The 24,344-nt window shown below is 39.5% G+C and overlaps 4 protein-coding genes across 4 annotated transcripts in view; 1 reads left to right on the top strand and 3 right to left on the bottom strand.

Moving 5' to 3' along the window:
• Positions 1-1,695: 1,695 nt before the first annotated feature.
• Positions 1,696-3,225, bottom strand: LOC143033627 (cuticle protein AMP2-like). The gene is made up of 3 exons (XM_076199118.1): positions 3,184-3,225; positions 1,972-2,177; positions 1,696-1,864 (listed from the first exon to the last, which is right to left on the bottom strand). The coding sequence occupies exons 1-3, from the start codon at positions 3,223-3,225 to the stop codon at positions 1,696-1,698; spliced, it is 417 nt and encodes a 138-aa protein (XP_076055233.1).
• An 82-nt stretch (positions 3,226-3,307) lies between these two features.
• Positions 3,308-5,793, top strand: LOC143033626 (cuticle protein AMP2-like). The gene is made up of 3 exons (XM_076199117.1): positions 3,308-3,361; positions 5,315-5,523; positions 5,625-5,793. The coding sequence occupies exons 1-3, from the start codon at positions 3,308-3,310 to the stop codon at positions 5,791-5,793; spliced, it is 432 nt and encodes a 143-aa protein (XP_076055232.1).
• A 1,783-nt stretch (positions 5,794-7,576) lies between these two features.
• On the bottom strand, positions 7,577-8,058 carry LOC143033625 (cuticle protein AMP2-like). Its single transcript, XM_076199115.1, has 2 exons — positions 7,853-8,058; positions 7,577-7,745 (listed from the first exon to the last, which is right to left on the bottom strand). Exons 1-2 carry the CDS (start codon positions 8,056-8,058, stop codon positions 7,577-7,579), a joined length of 375 nt encoding a protein of 124 aa, XP_076055230.1.
• Positions 8,059-24,261: 16,203 nt separating this feature from the next.
• LOC143033624 (cuticle protein AMP2-like) overlaps positions 24,262-24,344 on the bottom strand; it is a 1,421-nt gene continuing 1,338 nt past the window's right edge. The window contains exon 3 of the mRNA XM_076199114.1: positions 24,262-24,344. This exon is cut by the window's right edge and continues 86 nt beyond it. Within this exon, the coding sequence (XP_076055229.1) occupies positions 24,262-24,344 (83 nt within the window).

The following is a 24,344-nucleotide window of genomic DNA, read 5'->3' as shown; positions in this document are numbered from 1 at the left end:
TTTCTCACTGTATAATTAACCTTATCAAATATAGTTAAAGTTCCGTGCCTTTACAAGGATACTTCTTGACTGTTATGCACACACATGATCATAACTGCAATTCTGGCCGTCGCCCCCAATGACTACAGTTAACGAGAGGAGTCCGTCCACATCCACATCTTAGCCGAAACGCGTCATGAATTTACCACTGGTACCTCGACCCATGACTATGAAGCGGGCACTGCAATTAGATTTATACAGGAGGCAGTTGCAGGTAGTGCTAGGCATAACAATCTGAGTGAATTATCAGGTGAGACACTGAAGAAGTTTCATCCTATATGGTGATCGACAACGATTCAAAAAGTTATTTTTTTCTCCTAATGAATCTTTTATATTTTTTACAGTTACTCTGACGAATTTGGCAATGTAATTAAGGTCCGCTATGTGGACAGCGAGTTTGAATTCCAGTCCTAGGGTGTCTCCTCCAGTTCCAGCTTATGTGGAAGAACTCATGCGCACGTGGAAGGGTCTTCACAGGAATCACTTTCAAATAGGCTGAACAATATATATGCATCCAACCCATCTATTTTTGTTATAATATACGACTTATCAATAAACTAGACGATTGGTAATTAATGTGCTGAATCACTATCTCTTCTGTCCTGCATAAATCAGTAAAGTCATCATAAATTCACGCTATATAGATCACTGGAGAGAGACACCATAGAGAAATATTATTCTAGTGTTATATCTATCTATCTATCTATCTCTATCTATCTATCTATCTATCTATCTATCTATCTATCTATCTATCTATCTATATATATATATATATATATATATATATATATATATATATATATATATATATATATATTGATGAAAGTGGAAAAAGAAGTCAACTTGTCACAATGTACCAACAAATATATATATATATTGTAAACGACGTAGCAATTAGACATTCTCTCCTGGTAAACTGTACAAAACTACTTGTATCACCGCTGATTCTTCTTACTTTACCCTCTGGCACCTCCTTCATCTCATAGTCATGAACTGTTCCGTACCAGAGACTCAAAAAAACATGACATATATTGACAACGAGTTTGAACATGAATAGAAAGAAAAGACAGTATAGATTCAATATCTAGATTAAAGTGATACTCAGCTAAACCAGATTCGTTGAGTCAATAAGGTAATATTTTTTTTTATATACATTTAAGCTTCAGTTCCAAGTTAAAATCCTAAAATCTTTTCCAGAAATATTTGCTTTCATTATGAAATATATCCCCACAATTTTTCTATTGCAAAATATATCTTTAAATGTTTAAAACTTCTTATATGTGGCAATCACCTGAATCCGTTTAATGTCGGACCAAACTCATGTTAGTCACGGGACAATAACAAATATTAATTCACCAATGTGGTAGACTTGTAAAAAATTCTTGTAGGTAAATATCCATGATAATTCAATAGATAGTGCAAATGAATCATATGATGATTATCGTAAGTTATACATTTTACATTAACGTTAACCTTCAGCATAAATATGATCAATTTAATAGTCTACATAGTAGTAATACTAATATGGAGTTCTCTCTTAATTAGTCCATAGGAAACACAGAGACATCATTTTCATGAAGAATGACGAAATGTCCTCTTTATTGAAATCTTGATTATTACGAAAATAAATAGTTTGATTGCAAAATAATTTCGAGTTTATTCGAAGGTGATTCCTGCAGCACGTTGTTCCTCTGCGATGCGCAGGAGTTCGGCCACATGAGCAGGAGCTGGAGGAGCTACGGGAAGGTGGACACCCTGGGGTTGGAAGCCGAACTCGTTGGCTACATAGCGGACCTCGATGACGTTGCCAAATTCGTCAGGGTAGCTATAAGAGAAGGCGCAAACAATAATAATAGTAAGAGTGCAAAGGGACTTCTGTGGCTATTCATTATCATTTAGGGTTAATATGAAGTAGAGATTCTAGCATTTTACCTGAAGACTCCCTCAGCATTGCTCTGCCCAGCACCACCTGCGGCGGCCTTCTGAATGAATCTGATTCCATTACCGGCCTCGAAGTCGCTGGCAGATGCACCGGCGACGGGTTCCTGACGAGTCTCAGCGATAATGGGGATGTGGACCTGCTCCTCGCTGGAATCAAAGTCGGCTGAAGCGATGGACACGAGTGCGATCAGGATCATCTGTACGGATGGCAGTCAAGAATATGTTTTAAATAAATATCATCGGAAATCAAATTTCTAAGTAAGGATCCTTAATCATAAAGACACAAACACAATAGGTAAAACTTAAGCACATATATCGGTATGTGTGCATATTGATGTGTGTCTGTGGGCATATTTGTGTGTGTGGAAGAGCATTTACCTAGTTGTATTTACCTAGTTGCATTATACGGGATGGGTAGCTGTGTGTGTAAGTGTTTGTGTTTGCGCGCGCGTGTGTGTGTGTGTGTGTGTGTGTGTGTGTGTGTGTGTGTGCGTGTGCGTGTGCGTGTGTGTGTGTGTGTGTGTGTGTGTGTGTGTGTGTGTGTGTGTGTGTGCGCGCGCGTGCGGGTGCGTGTGTGTGTGTGTGTGTGTGTGTGTGTGTGTGTGTGTGTGTGTGTGTGTGTGTGTGTGTGTGTGTGTGTGTGTGTGTGTGTGTGTGTGTGTGTGTGTTTCTACGTTTCTGGCATAAAAACTTTACTAAATAGGCTTATGATATTACAAATAATAAAGGTGAAGAAGCAGTAAAAGATTAACCTGTCGAAGACCATATTTGACCAAACTATGAACATATTTGTCTGGCGTTTATCAGAATAAAAGCAGTGTATGTGCCAAAAAAGGCCCACAAAGAAGTTCATTGATATTAGTCTATACATCTTTTAACCTCTCTTGATCCAAAAGTTCGGATCTAAGCTGAATAAAACTGCCTAGCACTATGTCAAGATCTCTAGATATACCCTGAATAAACTAGGAATCCCCGAAAAAAGCAGATCAAATATAAGCTGAGCTTATGGGGTAGCTAAGCGCGTATAGTAAAGAAATGTTAATGATTTAGAAGCTAGATTTGGTCTTCCACAATTATTGGTCCCTTGGGAAGGTGTGTTGAGATGAACATTTCAGAAACCTGATCAATGATCCTGATCACAACTTCTGGCATAACAAGTTAGTGGACTAACAGTAATAAACGAATAATACACATGACTCTTACAAACTTCATGTTGGCGATGTAGAGGAAGCTGCAGGAATGCATGTTAGATCTGGCAGGACGCGGTCTTTTATAGTTAGCGTGTGAGTGAATGAAGGGAGGGCAGGGGGGTTGAGGGATTTCGACTATGTCGTCTCCATGTCTGGCAAGGAAACTTGTTCTCCTTGATTTAAATCTACTTGTAAGAAATAATGTGAATTCGAATTTCTTGATGCATTTTTCATATTGGTACTCTTATTTTCAAAGAATATAAGAATCTATGCCATTTGTACATGCTGACATACTTAGCAAGAGGCTAGATTCAGATCTAGGTGAACAAGTTGGTCTCCAAGACTGTATGGTCTAAACCCCTTCTCTCCCTTCCCCTCATTCATTGTCCCGGGAACTATGAAAGACCACGGTCATCAAGTTTCCCCATGTATTCCTTTAGCTCGACCCACATCACCAATATGAAGTTCGTGAGTATCCTGGGTACATACATTTGTTGAGATTTGTCCGATACCAGAATCTTTTACAGCCTAATAATAGCTGAGCCTGTGAATAACATTATGGAAACCTTTTACTAAATTCAAACAAACCTTTATTTCTACATACTTAACGTGTCATCATACTGTGAAACACACACACACACACACACACACACACACACACACACACACACACACACACACACACACACACACACACACACACACACACACACACACACACACACACACACACACACACACACACACACACACACACACACACACACACACACACACACACACACACACACACACACACACAAAGGATTACAAAGGCGGAGCATGCCGACAGGAGACCTTTTGATCCATATCTAGGTCGGATGCGAAAAAAAAAAATCATATTAATAATAAAATAATAAATAAAAACTATGATAATGTAAATAACAAATAAAATACATAAATAAATGCATAGGTATAGTTAAATAATAAACAAGCAGGTAAATAGTAAATAATAATTAATTGACATATAACTAATAATAAATAAAAATCAGACAGACAAATGATAACAAAACAAAAACAAATAATATAAGATAAATTATAATCATTACAGCATCTTACTTAGGTATTTATCTAAATGATTCTTAAAGCTTTGAACTGAACTACATTGCACTACCTGTGCAGGAAGTTTATTCCATTCATTAACTACACGGTTGGCAAAGTTGTTTCTACCTACTTCCAAATTGAATCTATTTCCGGAGAGTTTAAGACCATTGTTTCTTGTCTGATTCTCATTCAATGTAAAAATTTGGTCACTTTTGATGTTGTCAATTCCCTTTAGAATTTTAAAGACCTGTATCAAGTCACCTCTGAGTCTACGCTTTTTTTTTTTAGGGAAAACAGATTCATATGTTTTAGTCGATTTTCGTATGATTTATTTTTTATATTTGGAATCAGTTTTGTGGCTCGCCGTTGTACTCTTTCCAATCTGTCAATGTCTTTAATGAGATTCGGTGACCATACGGAAACAGCATATTCCAAATGTGGACGAACTAACGATTTATATAGCTTGTTAATGAGTGATGGACTTTTGAAATCAAAAGATCGCGCAATCAGTCCTAGAATCTTATTTGCTTTCTCAGAGGCTGAAATACACTGCTTGGATGATTTGAGGTCGTTACTGATAATTACGCCGAGATCTTTTTCACTATCCACACACACACACACACACACACGCACACACACACACACACACACACACACACACACACACACACACACACACACACACACACACACACACACACACACACACACACACACACACACACACACACACACACACACACACACGCACGCACGCACACACACACACACACACACACACACACACACACACACACACACACACACACACTCACACACACACACACACACACACACACAAACACACACACACACACACACACACACACACACACACACACACACACACACACACACACACACACACACACACGCACACATAAACTCACAAACACACACACACACTCGTAAAATACAATATATGAACAACACTTCCACTCGTAATCAACCATTTGTAGATAATTTCATGTATGTTCAGATTTTCTGATGTTCATTTGAAAATGTTCCCTCCCTTCTTCAAGTTGATTTTTGTGACTGCGCTTCTGGCTTTTGCCACCGCCGACTTTGATTCTCGAGAGGAGCCCGTCCACATCCCTATGGTAGCCGAAACCCGACAGGAACCCGTCGCTGGCGCCTCTGCAAGCGACTTAGAGGCTGCTAACGGAATTAGATTCATACAAAAGGCTGACGCAGGTGGCGCTGGGCAGAGCAACGCTGAGGGAGTCTTCAGGTGAGACTTTGAAATTTACTTGATATTAACCGCATATACTGAAGAACAATTAACGCATTTCTGTTATTGCATCAAACGCATTTTTCTTGATTTGTTGGCAGCTACCCTGACGAATTTGGCAACGTGATTGAGGTCCGTTACATCACCAATGAATATGTTTTCCAACCTCAGGGTGCTCATTTGCCTGTGGCTCCTCCAGCTCCTGCTCATGTGGCCGAATTACTGCGAATCGCAGAGGAACAGCGTGCTCCAGGAATCACCTTCCAATAAATTCGACAAATCTTTTTAGCTAGCCTATTTATTATTGTTGTATTTCTTTAAATCACAGTAAAACATATATTTGTTTATTTCTTGTGTTGATTTATCCAACCATATGCCCTTTACAAAGCTATGGTCATTTTGATATTATACTCGTTCAAAGAACACAGTATAATGCGTTGCAAAGAAATATCACTATTGATCATAGTTTTTCATCTTCACATATTAGCCTGACTGAAACAATTTTAATCATCTGTAACTCCTTTTTATGTGTTGGACTTCACAGCACGTTGATTTTAAAAGTGATTTTGCTCACTTTGTCAATCAGCACCTGTAATATCCTTAGTTTGCTAATATACTGGTCATGACATAAACACATGTGAAGTACTCCTTGTCTTTTCTCTCAGGCACAGGTAAAAACTTTGTGCATCTCAATGTTTTATAGAAGAAATATTTCCATTACATGGCCAAAGTCATGGTAGGTATTTGAAGCTCCCCATAAACCATGCATGTAATTATTTCATAGAAAAAAAATAATGTTTAATTTTTGAAGATATTCTTAGTGGTCCTGGTATGTACTGTTTCAAAGAAAACAGACTAATTTCTATAATACGTTCCTATTTATAGCAGACTGTAAATTATATTGAGTAAATTAGAATACATACCGGGGTGAAATAAATGCCGCAGTGGAAATGATAGGGCACAAGCACCTATCCTCTTGAATTGCGGCACAGTGTATTTGCACTAATTGAATCCAATCTGTAAGATCCAACATTAGATCCCCATAGATTATTCATTGCAAGTATAAATAGAAGAATAAGAACTGTAACTATAAATCGCAAAATATATCATTAGGATATGTAATACAGCATAATTTTAGGAAAGGTCATATGGTAGTAATGACTAGTTGGACTTATGGCCGACAGATATCACTCTCGCGGATGGGAGCTCAAAACTCACACATGCCCCGATCTATGGGTATAATGTTATCTTACTTATGCAATGAACTGAGAAGACGAAAAATATCGGGTTTGTTAAAACATTTCTGAATGACAAATGTAAATTACCTAATAAAAATACAAACATACAAAAGGGTATCTTAGATTACCCTCTGCCAACTCCTTTATCTCACAGTCATGAATCGGTCCGTACCAGAGACTCAAAAAACATAACATTTATTGGCAATGAGGTTGCTTATGAATAGAATAAAAAGACATTATAGATTTGGTATTTGGATTCAAGTGATATTCAATTAAATCAGATTTTTTTAGTCAATGAGGTAACAATAATGTTGTTATGTATTTAAGCTTCAGTTCCAGGTTAAAAGCTTAAAATCTTTTCCAGAAATATTTGCTTTCATGATGAAACATATACCCATAGTTTTTCTATTTAAAAAAGTATATATTTATATCTTCCGTTTAAAACTTCTTATTTGTGGTAGTCGCCAGAATTTTAGAGTCAGACCAAATTAATTTTAGTCACGAGACAATAACAAAGATTCAATTACCAATGTGGTAGGTTTGTAAAAATACCTTGTTGGTAAATACCGATGATAATTCAGTAGATAGTGCAAATGAATCATAAGTTATATATTGTATATTAACCCTAATCTTCAGCATAAGTACTGTTAATTCAATAGTCTACATAGTACTAATACTAATATGGAGTTCTCTCTTAATTAGTCCATAGGAAACACAGAGACATAATTTTTCATGAAGAATGACGAAATGTCCTCTTTATTGAAATCTTAATTATTACGAAAATAAATAGTTTGATTACAAAGATATTATCGAGTTTATTCGAAGGTGATTCCTGCAGCACGTTGTTCCTCTGCGATGCGCAGGAGTTCGGCCACATGAGCAGGAGCTGGAGGAGCCACGGGAAGATGGACACCCTGGGGTTGGAAGCCGAACTCGTTGGCTACATAGCGGACCTCGATCACGTTGCCAAATTCGTCAGGGTAGCTATAAGAGAGAGCGCAAAAACTTTTAATAGTAAGAGTGCAAAGGGACTTCTGTGGCTATTCATTATCATTTAGGGTTAATATGAAGTAGAGATTCTAGCATTTTACCTGAAGACTCCCTCAGCATTGCTCTGCCCAGCACCACCTGCGGCGGCCTTCTGAATGAATCTGATTCCATTACCGGCCTCGAAGTCGCTGGCAGATGCACCGGCGACGGGTTCCTGACGAGTCTCAGCGATAATGGGGATGTGGACCTTCTCCTCGCTGGAATCAAAGTCAGCTGAAGCGATGGACACGAGTGCGATCAGGATCATCTGTGCGGATGACGGTGAAGAATATAATTTAAATGAACATTATCGTAATTGGAATTTGTAAGGGAGGATCTGACACAAACACTATCTATAAAACTTGGAATTATGTAAAGGGTAAACATAAGCACATATATTGCTCATGGGTCTGTGGGCATATTTGTGCCTGTATGCATGTGTGAATGTGTGTGCGTGTGTGTGTGTATGCGTGTGTGTGTGTGTATGTGTGTGTGTGTGTGTATGTGTGTGTGCGTGTGCGTTTCTGGAATAGACCCATTACTAATTAAGCTGGTGATATTACAAACAATAAAGGTAAAGAAGCAGTAAATGATCAACCTAACCTATCCTTAACCATATTTGACCAAAATAGGATCATATTTTCTGGCGTTTGTCAGAACAAAAGCAGTATATGTGCCAAAAAAGGCCCACAAAGAAGTTAATCGATTTTAGTTTATATATCTTTTAACCTTTTGTGACACAAAAGTTCAGACCTAAGCTGAATTAAACAGTCTAGCACTATGTCAAGATCTCTAAATGTACCCTGAATAACCTAGGAACCCTCCCCAAAAAAGAGGTAAAGTATAAGCTGAGCTTACGGTGTAGCTAAGCTCGTATAGTAAAGAAATAGTGATTTAGAAGATAGTTTTGGTCTTCCACAATTATTGGTCCCTTAGGAAGGTGTGTTGAGATGCACATTACAGAAACCTAATTAATTAACTTGATCACAGCTTCTGAAACAACAAGTTATTGGACTAACAGTAACAAACGAATAAATACACAAGACCCTCACAAACTTCATGTTGGCGATGTAGAGGAAGCTGCAGGAATGCATGGGAGATCTGGCAGGACACGGTCTTTTATAGTGAGCGTGTGAGTGAATGAAGGGAGGGCAGAGGAGTTAAGGGATTTCGACTACGTCGTCTCCATGTGTGGCAAGGAAACTTGTTCTCCTTGATTTAAATCTACTCGTAAGAAATAAGCTGAATTCGAATTTCTTGATGTATTTTTCATATTGGTATTCTTATTTTCAAAGAATATAAGAATCTATGCCATTTGTACATGTTGACATACTTAGTAAGAGGGTAGATTCAGATCTAGGTGAACAAGTTGGTCTTCAAGACTGTATGGTCGAAACCCCTTCTCTCTCCTCTCGTTCATTCTCCCGGGAACCCTAAAAAACCGCGGTCACTAACTTTCCCCATTTTTTCCTTCAGGTTCCCCTACATCACCAATATGAATCTCGTGAGTATCCTGGATACATACATTTGTTGAGGTTTGTCCCATACTAGATTCTTTTGCAACCTAATAGCTGATTCTGCGAATAACATTGTGGAAAGTTTTTACGAAATGCAAACAAACATCTATTTCTATAAACTTAACATGCCATCATACTGGAAAACAAAACCTGTTTGTATTGCGTTATATTCTAATCAACGAACATGTTTATACTGTGTAGTCATCTATCGCTTAACTTGATACTCATTTACCATAATTATTGGGCGGGATGTCAGCGAACCACTGAGTACGGAATCTTCTGCAAACTCAATACATCATAGCTCCTCTCTTTTGTACTTTAAGTATTTTTTCAATATGCATATGGTAAGTCCTTATATATTGCAATTAGAACTTCATTATTTTATATTTTTTAAAACCTACTAAGTATATATGGAAATTGTACCACAACTAACTCGCTTTAATCATTCATTTACTATTTCTCTAAGGGTCTCATTCAAATTGACCCTTGAGTTATTCGTGTGGCCTCTGTATCGCTGACATGAAATTCTGTAGGGTCTAGAGAGATGTATCTTACTGTTAGAGTATATAGGTCTTACCTTAAATGCAACTAACCAAAGTCTATGTATCCTACGATTAATTCATAATTTCATTATTGAGTCACAAATCAAAGTAGACTAAATCTGCATTAAGAGGCCTGTGAAAGTTTGACAGAAATGAATTTTTAACGTGAGTCCGGTATATCGGAGAAATGTGTTCACTTGTTACATCATTAAAACTTTCTCGTGTACACATATACAAATAATCTCTTATTATCTATTTACATATTAGTAAAATAGTTCTAATTAACTGGAGGTTTTTGTAATCTAAAGCAAACACACACACACAAACACAAACACACACACACACACACACACACACACACACACACACACACACACACACACACACACACACACACACACACACACACACACACACACACACACACACACACACACACACACACACACACACACACACACACACACACACACACACACACACACACACACACACACACACACACACACACACACACACACACACACGTACAATACATTATATGAAGAATGCTTCCACTCGTACTCAACCATGTATGTTTAGATTTTCTGATGTTTATTGGAAAATCTTCCCTGATTTCCAGGCTGTTTTTCGTGTTTGCGCTTCTGGCTTTCGCCATCGCCGACTTTGATTCCCAAGAGGAGCCCGTTCACATCCCTATAGTAGCCGAAACTTGCCAGGAGCCCGTCGCTGGCGCCTCTGCCAGCGACTTTGAGGCTGCTAACGGAATTAGATTCATACTAAAGCCTGCCGGAGGTGGCGTTGGGCAGAGTAACGCTGCGGGAATCTTCAGGTGAGACGTTGAAAATTACTTGATAGTAACCGCGTATACTCAAGTACAAATAACGCATTTCTATTATTGCATCTAATACATTTTTCTTGATGTGTCGGCAGCTACTCTGACGAATTCGGAAACGTGCTCGAGGTCCGCTACATTGCCAATGAATATGGTTTCCAACCTCAGGGTGTTCATCTGCATGTGGCTCCTTCCAGCTCCTGCTCATGTGGCCGAATTACTGCACATCGCAGAGAAACAGCGTGCTGCAGGAATCACCTTCGAATAGATTCGACAAATCTTTTTAGCTAGCCTATTTATTGTTGTTATATTTCTTGAAATCACAGTAAAACATATGTTTACTTATACAGTGGAACCCCGCCATTCGTCCATCTCTCTATTCGTACAACTCTTTATTCGTCAAACTTGTTCAAGGTAAAATTCAACTCGTTATTCGTACTTGCCCCGCAAAATCGGACAGCGTCACCTTGTTACTGGTCGCGCCATGCGATCTTTCAGCTTAGTCTCGTGGTAGCTTCCGTAAACTACACATCATCCACTGAAGCTTCGTGAAACTTTGTGCTACTTTATTGCTATTTTTTTTAACTTTATTATAAAATAGTGCAGCCATGGGTTCAAAAAAGATTAGTGATTCAACCAAGCCTAAAAGGAAAGCAGTGAGAACGACAATTGAATTGAAAAAAGAACTCTGCGAATTTTGAAAGTGGAACTCGTATCTCTGACCAGGCAACTCTGTATGGCATGGCGTAATCAACCATATCGTCTATACTGAAAAATAAAGACATAATAAAAGAGGCTAATGTGGCAAAAGGAGTGACCGTTCTTGCTGTGAACAGGTCACCTATAATTGAACAAATGGAAAAACTTTTGTTAATTTGGATAACGAAAAACAAGTTGGTGGTGACAGCATTTCTGAAACAAAAATTTGTGAAAAAGTAAAGCGGTTGTATGATGACTTTAAGCGAGACAGATCTGGAATCAGTGCAGAAAGTGATGAATAGCAAGTAGGGGTTGGTTTGATCGATTTAAGAAACGAAGTGGCATTCACAGTGTTGTTAGGTGTGGGGAGGCTGGCAGTGTAAACAAAGATGCTGCGGAAAAGTTTGTTGGGGAATTAAAAACTTTGTAGAGCGTAAGGGATTTACTCCTCACAAAATTTTTAATTGTGATGAAACTAGCCTCTTCTGGAAGAAGATGCCTAAGAGGACCTACATCACAAAAGAGGAGAAATCATTGCCAGGACACTAGCCTATGAAAGACAGGCTTACACTCTTGTTGTGTGATAATGCTAGTGGGGACCTCAAAATTAAACCTTTGCTTGTCTACCACCCAGAAAACCCAAGAGCGTTTGAGAAAAATAATGTTATAAAAAGTAAACTCAATGTAATGTGGAGGGCTAATAGTAAGGCTTGGGTAACAAGGCAGTTCTTCACCGAGTGGATATATGAAATATTTGCCCCGAGTGTAAAAAAATATCTAGAGCAGAAAAACTTACCACTCAAGGCCCTTCTAGTAATGGACAATGCTCCTGTTCATCCTCCAGGCATAGAAGAAGATCTGGTGGGTGAATACAGCTTCATCCAAGTGAGTTTTTTTTTCCCTAATACCACTCCTGTAATCCACCCCATGGATCAGCAGGTCATTTCAAACTTCAAAAAGCTTTACACAAAACCACTTTTTCAAAGGTGCTTTGAAGTGACCTCTGACACAGAACTAACCCTCAGGGACTCTTGGAAGAACCATTTCAATATCCTTCATTGTTTGAAGATAATAGACAAAGCCTGGGGGGGAAGTTTCTTTCAGGACACTGAACTCTGTATGGAAGAATCTGTGGCAAGACTGAGTGGCAGCCAGATACTTTGAAGGCTTTTATACGGAGCCTGTAGTGGTGGATGATATTTTGTTCCTGGGGAAGTCCATGGGATTGGATGTAGACAGTGATGATGTGGAGGAGTTGGTCGAATACCATAGAAATGAGCTGGCAACTGAAGAACTCTAAGAACTGCACATGGAGCAGCAAGAAGAAGAGGTTGAAGAACTTTCTTCTTCAGAGAAGGAAAGTAGTAAGAGAAGCATTTCCAAGGCAGAAATTTGCTTAATAACAATGTTATGGACCATTTTAGAGAAATTCTGAGAAATCGTCAAAGGCAGACAGCATTGGACAGGTTTTTAAAGAAAGAATCCCAAGATTCTTATAGTGCAAAAAGACAGAAAAAAGAAAGAACACCAGAAAGAGAGAAAACACATGAAGGGATGTTACCTGATGTTTATATGGAAATTGACTCCCCTTCCAAACAGTAACATCAACATCCCTCCTCCTCCTCTACACCTTCCATTTATGCCATCAGCTTACCTCAGTACAGGTAAAGTCCAGTTAATTTTTTTTCTATTTCATGTACTGTACAGTACTGTATATTTATTGTTTTTCATAGTTTTTATGTATTTTATGCTTAAAATATTATTTCAATAAGCAATAATATGTGGTTCTGGAACGGATTAATCCAACTTACATTATATCTTATGGGAAAAAATGAATCGCCATTCGAACAGCCTCCTGGAACGGATTGTGTACGAATAGCGAGGTTCCACTGTATCTTGTATTGACTTATCCATTCTAACATTATACCGGTCAAAAGAACACAGTATAATTCATTACAAAGAAATATCACTATTGTTCATAGTTATTCATCATCACATATTAGCCTGTCGTAGACAATTTGAATCACCTCTAACTCCTTTTGATGTGTTGTATTTCACAACAACGAATACCCATTCATTACCAGTGACTGCCATTTACCTCGGTTGGCCAAGCTCTTAGGGCAACTTATAACAGATCCTTTGTCTTCTGTTATAAGATCCTCTCATTGATTTTAAAAGGGACTTTTCTCATTCTCCTTTGTAAATCAGCACCTGTAATATCCTTAGTGTACTGATATACTGATGTCATCTCACTCTGGTCATGACAAACACACGTGAGGTAGTCACTGCCTTTTCTTTCAGGTACAGATACAAACTTTGTGCATCTCAATATTTTACAGCAGAAACATTTCCCATTACGTGGTCATATTCATAGTAGATATTTAAAGTTCCCCTCTTGCTCTATCAATGCCGCATAAATCATGAATGTAATTAATTCATTTTTCTTAATATTCTCAGTGGTCATTGCATTTGCTGCTTCTAAGTAAACAGACTAATTTTTAGAGTACGTTTCTATTCATAGCAGACTGTAAATTAATTTTAGTAAATTAGATTATATACCGGGGTGAAATGAATGCCGAAGGGAAAATGATAGGCCACAATCACCTATCCTCTTGAAATGCGGCAAAGTGTAACTGCACTAATTGAATCCAATCAGAAAGATCCAACATCAGATACCCTAGATTATTCATTGTAAGCATAAATAGAAGAATAAGAATTGTACCTAGAAGTCGCAAAATATATAATTAGGATATGTAATAAAGCATAAGTTTAGTAAAGGTTACACGTTAAAAATGAATAGGAAAGGTCACAATGGATAATCAATTTGATTATTAGAAGGTATCTGTAACTTGGGAATGGTAACCAGATATTAAGACATTGTAATTGTATTGTTTGATAGTAATTTATGATTTCAGAACTTCTGGCATAATTAACTATACTGCAAAAGTCCAGCCACCTAACCAAAACAATCATACACTGCAATTCAAACTTTTTGACAGACTCTACACCAACCATGAACATTTGATGTGGCACATAACATCAGACCTGGCCACTCAAGCTATTTCTGCACTCCATCCGACCCACACTCTCATATATGAGAAGCCATGCTTTATTTGTATACTTCTACCAATCGCTGTTGGTTTTAACTGGTTGTCAAATATTGTATAGCAACTTTAGATACCTCTACACAGCATTTGTTTACTACTTTCAAAGTCGTATGCCCAGGGAAAAGAGGGGTAAATTGGCAATGGTTATGCTCTAATATCAATAAACACACTGGTCGGCTAAGAGATATTATGACTGGATTGTCTGTGTACATGTCATTATGCATGTTTTGTTCTTATTTCCATTAATTTTCTAACAGCTAAGTATTTCACACGCAAAAAGTAAATTTAATCTACACGCCGTGAATACACGTATACACCACACTTAAAATGCGACTCCCACAAATGCAAACATCAAATGAAGCTTTTCCTTTTTTAAATTTACTTTCCGACTTTCTCATAAACTATATCTTCCTATGTATAAGGGGTTGGGAGAGACAGTGTATGTGTATGTGCGTGTGTGTGTGTATGTGTGTGCGTGTCTGTGTATGTGTGCAGTGGTTAGAGTCCTTGGTGACGGTATTAGATCTGACCCTATCAATGTGTGCACCGGTGTGCGACAGGGCTGTGTCATTGCTCTTGTAATTTTTAACCTGTACCTCGCAGCTGTTATGATCGCTGCTGCACAAGGCATCAGCCCAGAGGACGGTGTGCCACTTTCTTATCGATTGGACGGCAACCTCTTCAACCTACGACGACTGAAAGCGCCCACAAAAACTACTAGGGATTGCGTAGTTGAGCTCTAGTATGGGGATGATGCCGCAATTGTGGGATGCACTTCTGATGGCCTTCAGCGCAATCTCCAAGAACTGGAACAAACCTACACATGCGCGGGCCTTGTAATTAGCACCGACAAAACCGAAGCGATGACCACTTTGCAGCCCAATATTGAACCCGCCACCTTCAAAGTGTACAAAACATTGATAAAAAATGTGAATAGTTTTAAATACTTGGGTTCAATTATCAACATTAAAGATAATATGACAGATGAAATACATCGTAGAATCAGCCTTGTCTCGACCTCTTTCGGAAAACTCTCAGGGAGAGTGTTTCTTTGTAGGGACCTCACTGTACGCACAAAGATCGCAGTTTACAAATCAATCTGTCTCTCAATTCTGCTCTACTTAAGTGAAACCTGGGTCCCTTACCGAGGGCACATCAAGACGCTAGAGAGGTTCCACATAAGCTGCCTGCAGAAGATTCTTGGCCTTAAGTGGTGGCACCGCATACCTCACACGGAGATACGAATGAGGGCGGGTGTAGATTCTCTTGAAGCTATGATCGTGTGCGGAAACAGCTCAGAGGGATTGTACACGTGTCAAGAATGCCGGAAAATAGACTCCCAAGGCAGATTTTATATGGAGAACTCGCAGAAGGACGACGATCAGTGGGTGGGCAGCGCAAACGGTACAAAGACTGCTTGAAGGCTAACTTGAAAAAGTGTGGCATCCAACCTATGCAACTAGAAACACTAACTGAAGACAGAGATAAGTGGAAGGCGACCTGCCAGGCGGGAATGACCTCATTCAACCAAAATTATGACAGAGTGGCTGAAGAAAGACGAGCTAGGCGCCATCGTCCAGCTCTTCCAGGTGGAGAGTACGTGTGTGACATCTGTGGACGTGTATGTGCCACCCGCATTGGACTCGTCAGCCACCGCAAGACCCATCAACGCTAAATTTCTTTCATCTTTCAACTCCTTCGCATGGAGTGACGTCATCGTCGAAATCGACGGACAGCTTTAAGCAAGTAAGCATGTATGTATGTATGTATGTATGTATGTATGTATGTATGTATGTATGTATGTATGTATGTATGTATGTATGTATGTATGTATGTATGTATGTATGTATGTATGTATGTATGTATGTATGTATGTATGTATGTATGTATGTATGTATTGTTACGAATCTCGCTCACCTATCTGACTTGCAATAGATTAAGTATGTGAAATGAGTTCCCAAGACCCCATGTCTTTGGGATAACTCAAATAGAAATTGTAAAGTTGTCAGACTCGTAACACATAGTAAGAGTGAATGGGTGACTGAGTTCCCAAGACCCCATGTCTTTGGGAAAACTCCAATAGAAATTACAAGGTCGCCACTTGATTTTATTAAAATCAAGAAAATCAAGAAAAATGAAACGCACAGAATAACGTTTAACACTATTCATTAAAACTCAACAGGATTACATGAAGGATTACAATCACTAAACTTCAAGTGTGTAAATAAGTTTACATTCAAATGAGTAAATATATTTCAAAACAGAAGATTCCCGCTCGAAAACTTTTAACGGGGGTGAAAGAAGATTAATTAATTAATTAATACTTTACCAACGAAAAACACTGTCTAAGTCACTACTATAAACATTTAACACCACTACATGAAGCACTAGTGGTGTTACTAGCTGAGTTAAAAGGTCTTATGACTAATACAGGGGGAGTACAGAGGACTTACTTCAGCCGAACCCCTCCGAGGCAACACCTTTACACTTTCCCCTCTACCCTCAAACTGAGACTGACACGCCCAAGGCGCTCTGATCTTTCTCTACAAAAATCCTCTGATTGGCCCATAGGAATTGCGTCTATGGTGGTTGAACCTCATTGGTCAATTAACTAAAAACGTTCTCCTTCGTTCTAGGCTGAGTGTTAGAACAAATACTCCATTGTATGGATGGACCTCCTTCCCACGCATCCTCAGTACTCGTCCTGTAATTTGATGCCCACGTTATCACGGGGCGCCGTTATCCAAAGTTATACTATCCCCACCTTACATATATGGGAATATATGTGACACCTCCCTCTTTAAGGTTAAAAAAAAAAATCTTGAAAAGATTTTTTTTTTTTTTTTTTTTGTTTACTTGAGGGAGAACATACTTACAATATCGACAGGCAATCGGCTACCACATTGTCTTCCCTCGTACATGACGAACATCTAAATGATACTCCTGCAAAAACAAACTCCATCTGGTTAAGCGGAGGTTCTTATCTTTAAACTTGTTAAGGTACTTCAAGGGATGGTGGTCTGTGAGAACCGTTACCTGGGCACCAACATGGACATGCACAACAAAATACTTAATTGCTAAGATCATTGATGGCATACCCTTTTCTTTGACACTCTTAGTTTAAGCACAACGGAATTATAAGTCTTTGTCCACTGGAACTTTGTTCCTTCCTCAATGATAGTCACTTATTGCGGGTTCACACGATACGGGGCTTGCTTGATGGGCGTCGCATCTTCCCGTCCACGTCATGCAGCGTCAGGTGGGTCCTCTCAGGGGCATCCCGAAAGCTCTCCTGGTATCGTCTCTGCAACTCCAGTAGGTCCATTCGCTGCTCAGCCGAAAGATGACCCAGCTGGCTCACCACCTGTGGCCACACCTCTGCATTCGCCTTCCACGTCATCTCAAAGGTGGGGAAGGTCGAGTCCTCGTCTTCCTCAGGCCCGATGGAGACGGCATGCACACTACCGCCAGACACACCCACATCACTCTTGTCCCTCTCCTGGTATGCTTTCCATACACCGAGATGACACAACTGCTGCTTCCGTCTCCTACCCTGAGTGACAACCACTTTGTTCAGTTCCCTCACTCGTTTTGTCACGTCGTATGGGTCACTGAACCTCGCTCCTCGTTTAAGCTCTCGCACTTTCGCCTTCACTCGCTCTTGAACACTCTGCCAACATGAGGTCAACCTACTTCTCACTGCCTCCACCGACTTCATCACTCTTGGATCACCTTTATGTCCTGCAAAGGAATTATCATGCCCTAATCGCATAACTCCTTCCCTGTAGACCTTCGGCAACACTATTTGTCGCCTATCAGACCATCCTGCGTCATCAGTAGGGCAGGTACTATCCACCCACTTGCGGAATAGTACTCCCGACTCCAAATAGTATTCCTTTGACAACTCACTCTCACTCACCACTCCTTCCTTCCGCTCTCTCAAATCGGAGCCAACTCTCTGTAAGCCACGGGGGATCATGGCCTCCACCTCCTTCTCTCCCATTCCCTGTAAGACACTGGGACCCCTTGTTTCTCCCTCCTTCTCTCCAATTCTTTGTGAGTCATTAGGACTCTTTTCTCCTTTCTTCTCACCCATTCTGTGTGAGTCGCTTAGACTCCATTTATCTCCTTTCTTCTCTACCTTTCTGTTTGAGTCACTTAGACTCCATTTCTCTCCTTTCTTCTCTCCCTTTCTGTGTGAGCCACTTAGACTCCACTTCTCTCCTTTCTTCTCTCCCTTTCTGTTTGAGTCACTTAGACTCCATTTCTCTCCTGTCTTCTCTCCCTTTCTGTGTGAGCCACTTAGACTCCACTTCTCTCCTTTCTTCTCTCCCTTTCTGTGTGAGCCACTTAGACTCCACTTCTCTCCTTTCTTCTCTCCCTTTCTGTGTGAGCCACTTAGACTCCACTTCTCTCCTTTCTTCTCTCCCTTTCTGTGTGAGTCACTTAGACTCCATTTATCTCCTTTCTTCTCTCCCTTTCTGTTTGAGTCACTTAGACTCCATTTCTCTCCTTTCTTCTCTCCCTTTCTGTGTGAGCCACTTAGACTCCACTTCTCTCCTTTCTTCTCTCCCTTTCTGTGTGAGTCACTTAGACTCCATTTCTCTCCTGTCTTCTCTCCCTTTTTGTATGAGTCGCTTAGACTCCATTTCTCTCCTTTCTTCTCTCCCTTTCTGTGTGAGTCGCTTAGACTCCATTTCTCTCCTTTCTTCTCTCCCTTAAACAGACGAGTCAGGTCAAACACTTCCGACTCGCTGCCTCGTTCCTCACGGAACAGGAACCTCAAGTCCACCTCTGTCTCGACTTGAGTATTTTCACTAGGGATTCTTCCCTCGGGATTCAGACTGTCCTTACACTTAGGATTTCCACAGCCTTCCCCTCTCGAGACCTTTATTGGCCTCACTTGGTCCTTAGACCCTTCTCTCTCTCTTCTCTCCCATGTAGGTGTGGGGCACATCTTCCCACCCACTAAGTCATTTCCTAGAATTACTTCAACTCCTTCCACTGGCAACTGATCTACTAGGCCTATCTTTGCCTGTCCCTCATATAGAGGTGATTCCATATCTACCTCTACCAGTGTCACCTTGGCTAGGCCTCCTAGGAAGCCTATAACCACTCTCCCTTTTGCTACAGGTTTTTCAACTAAGCTACTCAGCATTACTGATTGGAGAGCTCCTGAGTCTCTCAGAATGGTCACCCCTTTTCTCTTCTCTCCCTTTATAGTGACTGTTCCTTGAAAAAGGAACGGGTCATAACCTCTCAAGTGAGGTTTCATCTCATTCTTCTCCATGCCGTCTATGGCAACCTTACTCATGGTGGTCTCCTCCTCGTCCTCCCCCTCTCGGACTTTACTTTCTATGTGGGTGTCCCATCTATTTAATAATACTATGGGTTTAACCCCCTCTATTTCCCTTCTCCTGTGCCAACAATCCCTCGTCAGGTGGCCTATCCTTCCACAATAGCTACATGAAATTATCTGTGATGACTTAATATAGTCACCTTTCTTGACCTCTAGGGATTTTGTAGGTCCACCTGAGGAGGTTGATTGTGGGATCCTCGGCTGTTCCTCTCTCCCCCTTGGAGTAACTGAGAATTTCCCTGCAGTAGGTTTAAGTATTTCATATTTATCTGCTAATACAGCAGCCTCTTCCAACTTCGAGACTTCTTTCTCCTGAAGATACAATGACACCTCTTTAGGGATGGATCTCAGATACTCTTCCATTAACATTAACTCAGCTAGTTTCCTATAATCTCCATTTACGTTACGGGATCTTACCCATTGGTCCCATAACATTCTTTTCTCTCTACTAAATTCAACGTGTGAGATATTAGATTGCTTCCTCAGATTCCTAAATTTTACCCTATAAACTTCAGGCACTAATTCACAGGCTCGTAGGATGGCTGCTTTGATTTCATCGTAATCCTTTGTTTGTGAATCCTCTAAAGCACCATAAACTCTTAGCGGCTTGCCTCTGAGGCTTGTTCGCAACAATGCAGGCCAATACTGCTTCGGCCACTGATAATCTTCCGCTATTCCTTCAAACGTTCTAAAGTAAGTATCCACCTGTGATTCATCAAATTCAGGAAGCAATTTAGCGTTATGCACTACATCAAAGTTGAGCCTTCTATTCACGAATTGAGATTCTGATAGCACTCGTCTACTTTCTTGTAAGTTAACTTGAAGTCTAAGGTTTTCATTGTCTACTCTAGCCTTTTCAGTTTCCATCTTAACTCTCTCAGTTTCTTCCCTTTTTACTTCAGCTTCTATCTTAGCTCTCTCAGTTTCTTCCCTTTTTACTTCAGCTTCTATCTTAGCTCTCTCAGTTTCTTCCCTTTTTACTTCAGCTTCTATCTTAGCTATCTCTAACTTCAACCGTAATTCGCTTAATCGAGACTCAGTGTTTTGAGATTCACCCTTCTCCATTTCCTCTTCCACTTCTTCCTCTTCCTCACATTCTGAAGTGACAGACTCTCTATCTGCCCTTCCTTCATCTCTCATTGCCCCACTCTCATCTCGATTATGCACTATTTCTACAACAATTCTTATTAATTCAGTTTTATTTGCCTCATGTGCGTGCTCAACCCCTAGACTTTGTGCTATGAATCTTAAATCGTTAGCAGTAAGGTTCTGTATCTCCTTTTTAGTAGGTTGTTTGTGTACAAACTCCAATACCTCCTCTGTACTTGTCAACTTCATTTTCTCACACTATTGATCCTATTTAATACTAAATATTTTCGTTGGTAATTCTTTCACTTTACCGTTAAAATCCTGGCAGGGTCGCCAATTTATATGTTACGAATCTCGCTCACCTATCTGACTTGCAATAGATTAAGTATGTGAAATGAGTTCCCAAGACCCCATGTCTTTGGGATAACTCAAATAGAAATTGTAAAGTTGTCAGACTCGTAACACATAGTAAGAGTGAATGGGTGACTGAGTTCCCAAGACCCCATGTCTTTGGGAAAACTCCAATAGAAATTACAAGGTCGCCACTTGATTTTATTAAAATCAAGAAAATCAAGAAAAATGAAACGCACAGAATAACGTTTAACACTATTCATTAAAACTCAACAGGATTACATGAAGGATTACAATCACTAAACTTCAAGTGTGTAAATAAGTTTACATTCAAATGAGTAAATATATTTCAAAACAGAAGATTCCCGCTCGAAAACTTTTAACGGGGGTGAAAGAAGATTAATTAATTAATTAATACTTTACCAACGAAAAACACTGTCTAAGTCACTACTATAAACATTTAACACCACTACATGAAGCACTAGTGGTGTTACTAGCTGAGTTAAAAGGTCTTATGACTAATACAGGGGGAGTACAGAGGACTTACTTCAGCCGAACCCCTCCGAGGCAACACCTTTACACTTTCCCCTCTACCCTCAAACTGAGACTGACACGCCCAAGGCGCTCTGATCTTTCTCTACAAAAATCCTCTGATTGGCCCATAGGAATTGCGTCTATGGTGGTTGAACCTCATTGGTCAATTAACTAAAAACGTTCTCCTTCGTTCTAGGCTGAGTGTTAGAACAAATACTCCATTGTATGGATGGACCTCCTTCCCACGCATCCTCAGTACTCGTCCTGTAATTTGATGCCCACGTTATCACGGGGCGCCGTTATCCAAAGTTATACTATCCCCACCTTACATATATGGGAATATATGTGACAGTATGTATGTATGTATGTATGTATGTATGTATGTATGTATGTATGTATGAATATATGTGTGCATGCTTGTGCGTGTGTGTGTTTGTGTGCGCGCGCATATGTGTACGCATTTGTATGGGGGCATATGTTTCTTTTCGTGTTCGTGAGATAATATCTGTATGTTGTTGTGCGATTACGTGTGCGTATGTGTTTGTGTGAGTGTGTCTGTGTCTGTGTGTGATTCACCATGGTCTTAGATCACGTGTTGGAATTGTGATCGACAGTTATTAGCTTCCCGTATGAAAGCTCAGACCTCGTATGACCGATCTATAGGTAATACTGTGACCTTACACGCACATACACACCCAACTTCCCACCCACGAGAGTTGGAGTAACACCCCGTAGCAAAGCGATACTTTAATTATTTCAGCCCTGGGCGGAATTCGAACCCAGACCTTCGTAGTGGCAGGCGAGAACTCTAACCACAGCGCCACGAGGTGTGTGTGTGTGTGTGTGAGTGTGTGTGTGTGTGTGTGTGTGTGTGTGTGTGTGTGTGTATGTGTGTATGTGTATGTGTGTGTGTGTGTGTGTGTGTGTGTGTGTGTGTGTGTGTGTGTGTGTGTGTGTGTGTTTGTGTGTGTGTGTGTGTGTGTGTGTATGTGTGTGAGTATGTGTGTTTTGTTTGTGTGTGTGTGTTTGTGTGTGTGTGTGTGTGTGTGTGTGTGTGTGTGTGTGTGTGTGTGTGTGTGTGTGTGTGTGTGTGTGTGTGTGTGTGTGTGTGTTTGCAGATGTACAAGAATAATGTAGTGTACAGCAGTACACTGTTATATATAATTTATATACGTAAGATACCTTCACAGAGCCTCAGCCCACTACACCAACAGACACTTAAAAGCCTTGAAACCTGGAATCGAACTGATTCCTGATGATAGGAAAGATCACTAATCTACGACCCCAATTCCTGTTTGACACAAGGTTCAAGTACACCAGTTGGCAAGGGGTAAGGATCGGAAAAAGTCCCTTTCACGCTTTTCGTCATTGTAACTATGAGAGAAATTCGCTAGTAACAGTGACATCAATCCGATAATTTTATGACAGTCGCATGCAGGATATATATATATATATATATATATATATATATATATATATATATATATATATATATATATATATATATATGTATACATATGAATATTTAATTCCCTGTTGCCTTGGATGACTAGTTGGACTTGTGGCCCACAGATATCACTCTCACGGATGAGAGCTCAAAACTCTCGCTTGGCCCGATCTATACGTATAATGTTATCTTAAACATCAAATTAACTGAAAAGAGCAAAAATCTCTGTTTTGTTAAAACATTTCTGAATGACGAATGTGAATTACTTAATAAAAATCCAAACATACAAAAATGTATCTTACTTTACCCTCTGCCAACTCCTTTACCTCACAGTCATGAATCGGTCCGTGCCAGAGGCTCGAAAACATGACATTTATCGACAATGAGTTTGCTTATGAATAGAATAAAAAGACAGTATAGATTCAATATTTGGATTAAAGTGCTATTCAACAAAACCAAATTTGTTGAGTCAATGGGGCAATAATAATAATTTTGTTATTTATTTAATCTTCAGTTCCAGGTTAAAAGCCTAAAATATTTTTCAGAAATATTTGCTTTCATCTTGAAATATATCTCCACATTTTTTTCTATTACCAAAAATATATCTTTGTATTTTAAGTTTAAAACTTCTTATTTGTGGCAGACTAAATTAATTTTAGTCACGAAACAATAACAAAGATTACATCACCAATGTGGGAGACTTGTAAAAAAATTCTTATAGGTAAATATCCATGATAATTCAATAGATAGTGTAAATGAATCATATGATGATTATCGTAAGTTATACATTTTACATTAACGTTAATCTTCAGCATAAATATTATCAATTTAATGGTCTACATAGTACTAATACTCATATGGAGTTCTCTCTTAATTAGTCCATAGGAAAGACAGAGGCATAATTTTTCATGAAGAATGACGAAATGTCTTCTTTATTGAAATTTCAATTATTACGAAAATAAATAGCTTGATTACAAAAATATTATCGAGTTTATTCGAAGGTGATTCCTGCAGCACGTTGTTCCTCTGCGATGCGCAGGAGTTCGGCCACATGAGCAGGAGCTGGAGGAGCCA

The sequence above is a fragment of the Oratosquilla oratoria genome, chromosome 16, assembly GCF_046742065.1.
Source record: "Oratosquilla oratoria isolate Oo_2021 chromosome 16, ASM4674206v1, whole genome shotgun sequence".
Classification (NCBI taxonomy): domain Eukaryota; kingdom Metazoa; phylum Arthropoda; class Malacostraca; order Stomatopoda; family Squillidae; genus Oratosquilla; species Oratosquilla oratoria.
This window is presented reverse-complemented; position numbering and strand designations above follow the sequence as displayed.

Bases quoted from the DNA above. Each gene is read 5' to 3' on its own strand.
- LOC143033627 (XM_076199118.1), bottom strand. From the start codon at position 3,225: ATGCATTCCTGCAGCTTCCTCTACATCGCCAACATGAAGTTT. The intron at 2,178-3,183 runs GTAAGAGTCATG...CCATCCGTACAG, and splicing joins ACATCGCCAACATGAAGTTT to ATGATCCTGATCGCACTCGT. The intron at 1,865-1,971 runs GTAAAATGCTAG...CTTCTCTTATAG, and splicing joins AATGCTGAGGGAGTCTTCAG to CTACCCTGACGAATTTGGCA.
- LOC143033626 (XM_076199117.1), top strand. From the start codon at position 3,308: ATGTCGTCTCCATGTCTGGCAAGGAAACTTGTTCTCCTTGATTTAAAT. The intron at 3,362-5,314 runs GTAAGAAATAAT...CCCTTCTTCAAG, and splicing joins TCCTTGATTTAAATCTACTT to TTGATTTTTGTGACTGCGCT. The intron at 5,524-5,624 runs GTGAGACTTTGA...ATTTGTTGGCAG, and splicing joins AACGCTGAGGGAGTCTTCAG to CTACCCTGACGAATTTGGCA.
- LOC143033625 (XM_076199115.1), bottom strand. From the start codon at position 8,058: ATGATCCTGATCGCACTCGTGTCCATCGCTTCAGCTGACTTTGATTCC. The intron at 7,746-7,852 runs GTAAAATGCTAG...TCTCTCTTATAG, and splicing joins AATGCTGAGGGAGTCTTCAG to CTACCCTGACGAATTTGGCA.